Below are 12,500 nucleotides of genomic sequence, written 5' to 3'. Positions count from 1 at the left end.
TGCTACTTTATATTCTATACGTTCTCTCACAGGCAGCCAGTGTAAGTCCACCATGAGAGGTGCTGCTTCATCTTGTCGCATGCTGCATTATTTAGTATTGCTTGAAGAGAACGAATATTTGTACTTGATGTACCAGAAAGTAAAGAGTTACAATAATCTAATTTTGAAAAAAATTCTAAGGTAGATATTAATTTTTGACAAGGATCCTTTGTTATTAGATATCGTATAGAATTTATTTTTTTCATATATACAAACAATCTCTTCTTTAATGGACATACTTAATCATTCATTGTAAGTTTTGACTTGGGGCCATTTGTGACGTGCTTTGAATAAATTTAATTGATATTGCGCATTATAAAAGCTCAATTTAAAAAAAAAACAAACCAACTGTTGCTGCTCTCAACGGCTGCTTTCACTAATTGTGTATATTATTGAGAACATATTCAAGTGGTGGCAATTTCGTGTGATCGGTCTTACACCTATGGTCTCCAAAATTTACAAGTCTTTGTTGATTTTAACCAGTCTCCAGGTTTGAGAGTTTTTGCCAAGATGAGGGTAATTTATATCGATCGATATTCGAAGGATGAGAGTTCTGGTCAAACTTTTTAATACACGTCTTTCCAAACTACGACAGTTAACTGTATAAAAAGAGTCTAAACGAGTAACAAAGAGATAGTCGCCTTGATTCGTGCAATAGTTTGCTCTATGGTTGTGAATGTCATTGATTGACTCCAAAAGATACAGAACAAAGCAGCTTGATTGGTAATGTTATCTAAAAAGCCCGAGCATATTATTCCCATTTTGGAGTATCTACACTGGCTAACTGTAAAGTTTAGAATTGAATTTAAGATACTTACCCATGTTTTCAATTGCTTTAACAATTCTGATCCTGTTTACCTTCAAGAACTTATCCACCTTTATGAACCCGTCGAAATTTGATACCTGCTTTTTAAAATCTCCTAATGAGAAATCCTTTGACACCCCCCTCCCCCGATTGTGAAACTCCATCAGTATTGAAACAAAAAATAGTGAAAATCCACTTACTTTTAGAAAGCGATTAAAAACTGAACTTTTCTGTAGGGCCTATGATTTAGACTCTTTGTATGTATTTTATCATAATATATTTTATTATCATATCAATGTGGTTTTTAACATATTCGATCTATATAATATGTGTGTGATATATTATGATGTGTTGATATAAAGAGCCGGTGAGCAATTTTGATTGGAACTAGGTGCTATATAAATTCATTATATAATAATAATAGTAATAATAATAATAATAATAATAATAATAATAATAATAATAATGATAATAATAATAATAATAATAATAATAATAATAATAATAATAATAATAATAATAATAATAATAATAATCATTATTATTATTATTATTGTTATTATTATTATTATTATTATTATTATTATTATTATTATTATTATTATTATTATTATTATTATTATTATTATTATTGTTATTACTATTATTATTATTATTATTATTATTATTATTATTATTATTATTATTATTATTATTATTATTATCATTATTAAAACTGGTCCATGTTAATTTTAATCTAAGACTTCGGTTGATTGAAACAGCAACCTACGCCAATCGATATCAACCATGTTATTGTCAGTGTGAGGGAAACCCTTAAATAGCTGCCTTGGATCTAATGACGGGTATCTGTCTCCAAGATTACGGTCTACAGATCTATGGCGAGTCTCAGCATTGTCCTAGTTACCATTTGGTCCATAGTCTGTCTCACCTCCAATTATGGCAATCACAATGCTTTACAATGTTATGCCTACTACGCCCGACATTATCACATTTACGCGTGTATAGTACACTGTACTGAATATGTTGTAAATACTGAGTGTATTTGTTATTTTTTCACGTCGAATGACTTTTAAGAGAAATGAAAGAAAATATCAAACTATACATAAATTCATTAAATTCTATCTGTTACAAATATCTAAAATTTAGTAATTCTCCACAAGTATACCATGGGAAGCTATACAATTAATTCTAGATACAATTTCAAATGAAAAAGAATATTCTGTACTCACTGTTGAAAATCATTGATGTTGTTTTAAATATATCTAAAGCAAAACCTACAACAATGAGTAATAATCATTCAAATTTGCTTCAGTAATCAAACGTGTACATATGCACATAGACGGCTCTCGTATGAGATCCCGAGAAGATCAAATTATTTGTTCAATGAGATAGGCCGGTCAGTAAGTATCCCATATCTACATCAATATGCCCGATGGTTATGTTTGATTCTTGCTATTAAACTCACAAAATAATGTCTGTAAAACTAGGCAACTATGTGTTTTGTATTTAGACGAGGACAATATGGATCTTTATGCCGTTCTCCCAAATCTTATCAGTTTCAATGGCACAGATTTTGTAACCAATAAATAAACAAATGTGTCAACTAATCAATCGGACAAATCTCTCAGCTAAAAACAAGCGACCGGGTTCATAAATAATGGGATATTCAATGTGCGCAACACGGCAGTCTCAGTAGACTTCGCGAAATCCCAGGTTTGATAGTTTGATAGCCAAGATAAGGGTCATTTAAATGGATCGATATTTGAAGGACGACATTTTGCAAAGTACGGCAGAATTCTGATCCCAGTTTCAAGATACACAGTCATTCCATCTGGCATTATTCCATACAATCACATTTACATCTCATATTTATTTGTAGAGTCAATGGTCAAGCGTGACAAAGTCAAACTATGATGACCGTGGTCGGTGACTGGATAGGAGACGGCGATAAAAATAATCTCACTCTCACCAAACGGACAACCTATATATTTTACGACATTGGACATTTGATTCCTCACTGTACTTCGCAGAAATGATTTAAACTTAGTAATCTAATAGAACATGGTAAGAATATGGAAATACCAGTGATTTTACATGAAAAACAACAATTTATGATTCGTATCAACGCGTTCTCAATCATAGAACACATTCCGATGCATCGAAAACGCACACACATTGAATGCAATTTGACTATAATGGAACGGGAGATATTGATCTCATGCTAATGCTAAAGACGAAAAGGCAATTGGGAGATGTTGCTATTACACGGACAAAACAACATTTTCATTTTGACCAGAAAACCTCATTTATTATCCCTACCATATTGGCGGATTAATCAGACTCCAAACTTATTAAACACTCTTTTAACCCAAACTTGAAAGAATACTTTTAATAAGCGGAGTGTCAATTTAATTGATAAATACAAATGTTTTCTTGCCAATAGTTAAAAAAGGCGTTTCGAGTCATTTCACGGCTTTCCAGTTGTAATTGATTGGGGCCTTATTTGAATCTGGTCTTGTAATGGACGAGCCTGGAGAATGACGGGAACCGAAATTACTCCGGTTTCTACAATCAAAGGTCTTGACCCGGATTAGGGAATATTAGTGTTAAAGAATCGTTGAGAGTGAGTTGTTAAAAATTGATTTTAAAAGTAAAGGAGCCCATTTGACTCATTGGTTTATAGATTTTGATAAAGCAGAAAAACGGGGACGGGTAAGTGGCGGGGGGGGGGGGGGGGGGGTGGAACTGATATCATATCAGTTGGTAGAGTTCTTCAAGGCTCACAACTCAATAGATTGGCCTCTGATCTGGGTTGAGTCGGTAACTTCTTTGACTACCTTTCCAGCAATTCGGTACCTGGGTCTGTTATAATCTAGTAGAAAGTCTGTTGCAACAAATGGATGTCTTAATAATAATAATTTAGAGACCAATTGAGTATTATCAAACAAGAAAAACAAAACTACGACTCATTCGAATGCATCGAAATTAACTTTAGTCATAATAACAGACATTTTAACGTCGTAACCATTTACAGACCACCACCATCAACTAAAAACAAGAGCACTAATAAAACTTTTCTAAAAGAATTTGAAGACTTTCTCCACGCAAAAAACACCGAGAATGGAGAAATTATTATTCTAGGTGATTTTAATTTTCATGCCGAGATTTCGGACAACTTCACTAAACTTCTAGAAATATTCAATTTCAAACAAAATGTCAAAGGATCAACTCACGAGGGTGGACACACGCTCGATCTCGTTATCACACGGTCTATCGATACTTCCACTCGTGAGATCAGGATCGGAAGCCCAGACATTTCAGACCACCACCCAGAATTTTTTAAGATCAATGTCCCTGTCCCAATTCCAAATCGGCGTACAGTCCGCTATGGAAAAACGAAAGACATAAACCACACCAAATTACTAGACCAAATTCGGGAGTTGGACATAAATAATAACGTTATACATACACACGGCGTTACAGAGAAATTAGATCTCCTCTACACATCACTTAATAATTGTCTGGAACATCATGCGCCCCTCAAGTCCAGAACGATCGTCCTAAGACCAAATTCCAAATGGTTTACTGCTGAAATACGAAAGGCCAAACATGACAGACGTCATAAGGAAGGTATTTGGCGTAAGTCTGGACTTGAAATTCACAAGCAAATATATAAAAAAGCCAAAAATTATACCAACCAACTAATAGTCAGTACCAAGCGGCAATATGTGAAGGACACTCTGATAAAAAGCAAACTGGACTCGAAAAAGCTTTACAATACTGTCAAAGAAATGATCACACCATCGAATACAAATAATCTACCTACAAATACATCTCCAGAAGAACTCTGTGACAAATTCAACACCTTTTTCATTGAGAAAATTTCCAACATCCGACAGGAACTAGACAACGACAGCCCCACAAATCTACATCCCAGCACGACATCACGAGTTGAAACAACAAGCATGACTTCACAAATGAACACAACAACAATGACAAGGCACGTGACATCGCCCGGAAGATCAACATCAACGGAAGAGACACTACAGGAGGACACAACACTTACCTGCACGACACGACCAACTAAATCTATGAACACCCGTTATAAAATGTTAACGTCGTTTGAACCCGTAACAATAGAGGAAGTTAAAAATATTTTGTCAGATATGCCTAATAAATCATGCCCGCTAGATAAAACACCAACTTGGCTCATAAAATCATGTTCAAAGTATCTTGCTCCAGCAATTGCATCTATCGTAAATGAAAGTCTAACGGTGCCCGATTTTCCAAATATGCTGAAACATGCCTTGGTTAGACCCCTGAAGAAAAAAGCAAATCTTGACTGCAATGAGTTAAATAATTTTCGACCTGTGTCAAATTTAAATTTCATTTCTAAATTAATCGAAAAAGTCGTTGCTGCTCGTATTATTAACCATCTAGAGACGAATGTCTTAAATGTTAAATTTCAATCTGCCTACAAAGCCTCCCATAGCACGGAAACGGCATTACTTAAAGTTTTTAATGATATTGTAAATGATATAGATAATAAAAGTGCTGCGATGCTTGTTTTACTAGATTTAAGTGCGGCATTCGACACTATCGATCAAAATTTACTTTTGACTAGATTACGTGATCAATTTTATATCAGTGGCACAGCTTAGGACTGGTTAAAGGAATATTTGTTTGAAAGAACTCAGTCAGTAATTATAGAAAACCATGTATCAACTCCATCCATATTAACGTGTGGAGTGCCTCAGGGATCTATTCTCGGCCCCCTCCTTTTTACAATGTATACTGCTCCCCTTTCTCATATGTTATCCACTTTTCCCATTGATTTTCATTTTTATGCTGATGACACTCAGCTGTATACAAAACTTAATAATGATTCAGAGCTGTAATCAGTATCTGTTATGGAAAATTGCATTGCTAACATAAAGGATTGGATGAAACTAAACAAACTTAAATTTAATGATGACAAGACGGAAATGATAATTTTTGGAAATAGGTATCAACTCTCAAAAATATCTACAAATGAGATACTAGTGGGTGAAAATGCTATTAAACCTAGTTCTTGTGTGAGAAATCTTGGGGTGTATTTAGATCAAGGGTTATCCATGGAAGATCATGTTAAAAAAATATGCCAATGTTGTAACTATCACATTAGAAACATTGGAAGAATCAGACATTATATTGATGAAGATATTACAAAGATGCTTGTTAATTCGTTTATTACTAGCAGATTAGATTATTGCAATTCCCTTCTCATTGGCTGTCAAAGTAGATTAATTCATCAACTACAAAAAATTCAAAATAAAGCGGCTAGACTTATAAAATTAACGAAAAAAAGAGATCATATGACACCAGTTCTCCAGGAATTGCACTGGCTTCCTGCGAAGCTTAGGATAGAATTTAAGATATTGTGCTATGTTTTTATATGTCTGGATGGATTGGCACCTGAATATTGGCAGGAACTGATTAAAAATATGAACCCACTCGAAATTTAAGATCATCTCAGTCCCAACTTCTAAAAGTTACCACCTCAAAATCCACTTTCGGTGAGAAAGCCTTTTCATTCATAGCTCCACGCCTATGGAACGCACTTAGTCCTCGGACAAAGTCCTGCGAAAATTTAACATCTTTCAGGAAATGTCTGAAGACTGAGTTGTTCTGCGAGGCTTATTTCTCATAAAATAGATGTTGCTTTGATTTTTGTTTTTTTTATGCATGCTTATTATGTATCATGTAGTGTCGTGATTTTTAATTTTGTTGTTTTTAAACATTTTTATATTTATTCTTATTATGTAAAGCGCCGCAGAGCACGATTGACGTGGATGTTTGGGCGCTATATAAATTCATTATTTACTATTTACTATTATTTACTATTTACTAATAATAATAATAATAATAATAATAATAATAATAATAATAATAATAATAATAATAATGATAATAATAATAATAATGATATAATAATAATAATAATAATAATAATAATAATAATAATAATAATAATAATAATAATAATAATAATAATAATAATAATAATAATAATAATAATAATAATTATAATTATAATAATAATAAAAATAATAATAATCTTAATCTTTATTGTCCAAATAGGCAATTATTGTTAGGTTCAAACTTTGGTAGGTAATTGTCATTATCTGTTTAGCGCTGGAAAAGCAGGGGGGAAACTCCTGTTCCATGGATTCTTTGGTCTTAAATCAGCACTTTTTGTGACTTGGGAAGTCTGACACCAACATCACCAAAGTCAGAGAAATATAGACACGGGACTGGAATTCACAGGCAGATACAATAAGCGGTCAGGGATTTCTTGGAAGATGGTTGCGCAAAATGGTATCCAAAGGGGGGCAAAGTCCGTGAATAGAATGTTGTAAATAAAATATTATAAAATGAATACCAAAATAAAATCCATTATACATCCTCCAGCGGAAATTGCCATTAGGGTCTATTCAAAAGAAAGACTGGAGTAGCCCAGGCGCCGGCAAACAGTGAGCGCCTCAGAATGAGCTAGTGCGAAGTGTCATGCTCAAGACCACACACTCCGCTAAGGAACCGTGTTTTTAACGCTACAATAACAATAATCATTTAAATAGCGCCTACTTCCAAATTGATAAACTGGTTGTGGGCGCATAGAATTACAGATGGCTCACGCACACACACACACACAACACACACACACACACATACACTCACAACATACACACATGACTGTACATTTAATAATAAATGCAATGTTTCACTATTAATTCAAGATACCATACACCTGTTTAAAATAAGTCTGTTTTCAATTTTTCTTAACTCTCTCATTACCAGCCATTTTCAGAATTTTCATGAAACTTCACACCCACCCAACACAAAAATATATTTTTTTCCTACTCAAACAGAAGAGGAACAAGTACACTCTATACATATAATTGTCCAGTGTCTAATTTTTATCGCTATAACAAAGAAATTTCTTTATAATTTGTGATGTACAAAGGATATCAGAATGAGAAAACAGTTGGTTGCATCGTAACGAATGTGACGATTTTCCCATGGGTGGTAAGAAGAGGGTTAATAAAAGAGGAAAAGGAGTCAGAGCTTTTTGAGAGTTCTAACTGATTCAAGCAGCCCTCAGCGCTCTCAACGATAAGGAGTCGAACTCGGTATCTTCTAGGCGTGAGCAAAGTTCTCCATTGCCGCCTTGGTCGTAATGGATGTAATGGGTTGTTGTAGAGTCTCCTTGGATTGTGGGAGGTGAAGGTTCTTGCATGGCCTATGCCCAGATGCAACGTTAGAAAGGCCGGGATGGGAATGATGATTGGAATCTTTAAATTTTTAAACAGATACACAATTTAAACAGTCTATATATTTGGACATGCCCGATGTACATCGTCAATTTTTTATGATACATTATTTGGAACCCCTTTCTATTCTCACAGCACAATTGACCTACTGGGTTCTATTCTAAAACGGGTATTCTAATGATATCCATTTTTTCTTATACATACAGCTATGAAATAAACTCAATATAAAATATTGTGACTGGTTCTCATTTAACCAGTGATTTTTATCCTCTAAACGATACTTTCGACCGTCCAACACCCCCCCCCCCCATTCCCTCCCCCTCGTTTTTTGTTTGCTTAGAATTTGCGCCATCTGTAACCAATATACGTGAATTAGACGTTTAGGGGAATTTCAGAATAGAGTGAATTGACTCATTCAAGTTTGGACAACGTGATACATTTATGAAATATATCTGATTGCGGAGGGGCGATACAACCAGATGGATCATGTGGATTTGTTACAACGAGATACTCTGCCGAAGCACAGTACATTCATGCCGGCCAGAGAAACAGACTTCATATATCTACCGATTACAGTAACCCCAAATTGTCGTAAAGATTCAAACTTGTCGAATTCTCCGTTTTGAAACTCTTTGGCAAGTTGAGGGACATTTAAATCAGTCAATGTCTAAAGGAAAAGTTTTCTGGTTAAAAATGAATAAAAGTGTTTGTCAGAGAAGGGTGGAAAAATCACCAGCACCAACCTGGAGGGAATGACATGCTGATGACTTGGTGATAAATTAAACCCCCGATTCTGACCTACAGATAAACTCTTTCAAATCTTATATTCATCCTATTATTTCGTTTCGCAATTTCTCGTATTGAGAACAATGGTTGCACTTTGGTGCGATTCGGCCCTTTTGGTCGGAGTTAGCTGGTCAACACTGAGCTATTGGCATCGCCTTCCTTCGCTCCCCCTTCCCCTTATTCCCTTGTAATGAGAAATCCCTAATGATGGTACGCATATAGGGTAAATACTTTCAATATCTGCCAGCCGGATATAAAGTTATAACACATCAAACTCTGAGTAACCCTGAACGTTTATATTCTGACTGACATACTTTAGTGATAACCAATCATCGAGATGGATGAATAAAAACAATAACAAAGAGCTGAGTGACGACAATTTCGTTCCATCTTGTCTTTGATATAGTATGAATGTGCTGAGGATTGATGCAATGACACAGAATCCTTGATTTACCGCCATCCCCAAATAACCCTCATAACCCATATCTCCTACAATATAAATATTCATATCGGATTTCGAAACAATTTTCCGTCAGATTAGTCTTATCTTTCGTTACCTCACGTTATTATCCAATCTATTTAACACTCCGTAGTTTAGATCTTATGCATAATTCATAACTATATTTCTTCCATAGACCCTCGACGCTAGATTGGTGGCAAAATAGAGTAGATCGAGGCAACCTTTAACCCGACACTTAATCTTAGCGTTCTGATATTTCCTCATGGCGTTTGATCTAGATCCTGAACTTTGACCTCTATGAAAGGGCGGTGGCTGCAGAGGCAAATAGATAATGAAGATAAAGCAAGATGAATTAAAAGATTCAATGAAGTTAAATGTGAGGCTTTTTTATTTGGAATCTTTTTTATCATTGGCCTGATATGGGCAGTTCAAATAGTTTGCCACTACAATGGTTTCCACTGGAGTTTCCACCGCCTTTATATTCATTGCACTTGAATGCCATTTTTCTCTTTGAAAGAGATTTGGAAAGGCTCTTTACTCACATTTTCTCATCGTACTCATGTGTAAAATGAGTACCAGGCCGTAAACAGCATTGTCTATGTCAGAAAAAAAATGCAATATCGCCTAACGGGCGTCATGTCCCGTCCTACATGTTAAGTGTTGCCGTTGGCCAGGGACCCCATTGTAAAGCTTTTTGAACATGTTTAGTGAATATTGCGCTATATAAATGCTTAATTAGATTTTTATTTTCTTTCTTTTATCTTTGCATTGCCTGTATGTCACCTCTTTAGCCATTGTCATGCATCTCGCTCAAACTTCATTCATTGTCAAAGTGATACTAAGCTATGCTAGAAGCTGTGGACTGTAAAAAGTTATAAGCAAATATAAATATAACAGCTTCAAAAAAAGGAACAAAATACCAAACACGGAACGTTTCTTCAGCCAACAAAATACCCAATGAAAACATATAAACATTACTGTAGAACCAGTAGCTCAAATTTTCAAGTATTATTGTGATCGACATTATAATAGCTTAAAATAGCTTCAAAATAGCTCCTTTTATCAAAATGTTGAGCACTATTATTTCATGGGTTTTGTTTTAATAATTATGTATATATATGCACACATAAACATGTGTATATGTTCATGTTTGTGTTTGTGGGTGTGTAGGTTACATCTTTGAAAGATAAAGAGAGATCAATGAGGTAGACAAGATCCGCAAACATTGAGACATTTTGCCTATGGAGAGTTAAGTCACTATGTCTTTGTCACAATGTTCTACCATCTGACACAACCGCACTCTTGTAAATAAATTGGTCTGGCTTAACCCTACGTTTTGTTCTGTAAATTTTTTTATTAATTCTGGTTGTACCAACCTACTGCTCATCTCCCTCCTAGATCTTCTTACTTGATAATTTAAACAGTGAAAACTAGAAACAAATCACGCCTTCACTTAATCTATAGAACTACAGATACCGGTGTTGTTTTTTTTAGACATAAATCGACTGGTTCAGTAGTTATAAGATTCTTGAACATTTTGGAATTCCGGACAAATTCCCAATTGCTGCACGAGCTTGGTAGTTCTCGTTGGAACCATAGTCTGAATTCTCCTCTACTATTCTAAATTCGATATTTCTCATTCTGATACTTAAAGAATATTATAAACGATACTGCCTGTCGGCTACCAAACTTTAAAGTTTAACAATCTGACGTCAGGAACTATTTTTGTAAACGTGATATCATTACTCTCTTTCTATGAGGAGGAAAAAGAGGAGATCATATTACGGTTTTAATTTCATGTGTTCTATTAAAAACCCCGATTGATGCGAGTTTTCTCGAGCATCAAAACATATTAATTCAAGTTAACGAGTGAAATGAGAAACCCCAATAAAATAAGACATGCTTTTGTTATCCATTTTCCACCGGACCAAGTGCCTTTTAAAGGAAGAAATTACAGATATATCTTTATCTTGTAGCCATTGTTGACATCCATTGCCCAGCCAGCACCTTGTGGGTAAGTTTATTTTATCCAACCAGCATTACAATGATTAAACAAAGTATGTAATTTAACTCTCATATCAACAAAATGATAAATGAATTAAAGAGTCGATCAAATTTCTCCCAAACAGCAAGCGAGTCTACTAACAACTAAATCAGGAGACTTTGACAGTTGATCGCAAAATGTTGTATTTTGTATGTATATTGCAACAATTTTCAGGACGGACCCAAACTTTTACATTTGGACATGGGTTGTATTTGATTGTCAGTAGTCATCAGATATTCGCTTTGTATATTTCTGTGCTGCTTTAGTTTTTTATACGTCTCCTTCTCCAGTTCTAACGGATTTCCAGTTATTAAGAGTAACTTTCTCCACCGAATGTAACGTGACATTCTCAAAAGACGTCAATGATAGATCGCTCATTGGCAGATTATTGTTCCTGTTTTAGTATTATTTTTATCCTTGACATTTCAAATTGAGGAATCTTCAACTCAACCTTCAACGGCGATATCTGTATTGGAGATGTTGGAGTTTGGGTTGAACATCATGTCTTGTGATTTTTTTGTTTATTCTAAAATATTCAATTAAAAGAGTGTAATAGAGCAACATTAATTGCCATCAGTTATTTTAAAGTTTCGATACAAAAATGTAAAATGACTGATCAGTCGCTGGAATGAAAATCTCTATCTCTCTCTCTCTCTCTCTCTCTCTCTCTCTCTCTCTCTCTCTCTCTCTCTCTCTCACACACACACACACACACACACATATTTATATATATATATATATATATATATATGTATATATATATATATATATATATATATATATATATATATATATATAAATACACACACACATCGTTTCTCCGATAATCTTTAAAACTTCCTTTTTTACAATTCATTGTCATCATAACATATGAATAATGACAAAACAGTTTTTGGGGAATGCTGTTTTGGGTTTTCTTTAAAAGACAAGAATGTAAAACACGATGTGGAATAGAATTTTGGGAAACGTCAGCGTATGAATTCGTTTTGCCTATGTTGACTATGGATATTTATTCAACACCTTTTGTTTCGTTTTATCTTACTAAGTGGTATGGGA

General features: G+C 34.4%; 2 protein-coding genes across 2 annotated transcripts in view; both read left to right on the top strand.

Moving 5' to 3' along the window:
* Positions 1 to 7,360, top strand: part of LOC144973883 (uncharacterized) — a 7,578-nt gene extending 218 nt beyond the window's left edge. Inside the window, exons 2-4 of the mRNA XM_078916770.1 lie at positions 33 to 180; positions 3,879 to 5,154; positions 7,295 to 7,360. Of these exons, the coding sequence (XP_078772896.1) occupies positions 33 to 180; positions 3,879 to 5,154; positions 7,295 to 7,360 (1,490 nt within the window). The remainder of the gene's footprint in view (positions 1 to 32; positions 181 to 3,878; positions 5,155 to 7,294) is intronic.
* Positions 1 to 12,500, top strand: part of LOC144972586 (voltage-dependent calcium channel gamma-7 subunit-like) — a 103,456-nt gene that overhangs the window by 49,682 nt on the left and 41,274 nt on the right. The gene's annotated exons all lie outside the window — the stretch shown is intronic.

Source organism: Berghia stephanieae, chromosome 5 (genome assembly GCF_034508935.2).
Source record: "Berghia stephanieae isolate SIO BIC M18660-M18661 chromosome 5, UCSD_Bste_1.3, whole genome shotgun sequence".
Classification (NCBI taxonomy): domain Eukaryota; kingdom Metazoa; phylum Mollusca; class Gastropoda; order Nudibranchia; family Aeolidiidae; genus Berghia; species Berghia stephanieae.
This window is presented reverse-complemented; position numbering and strand designations above follow the sequence as displayed.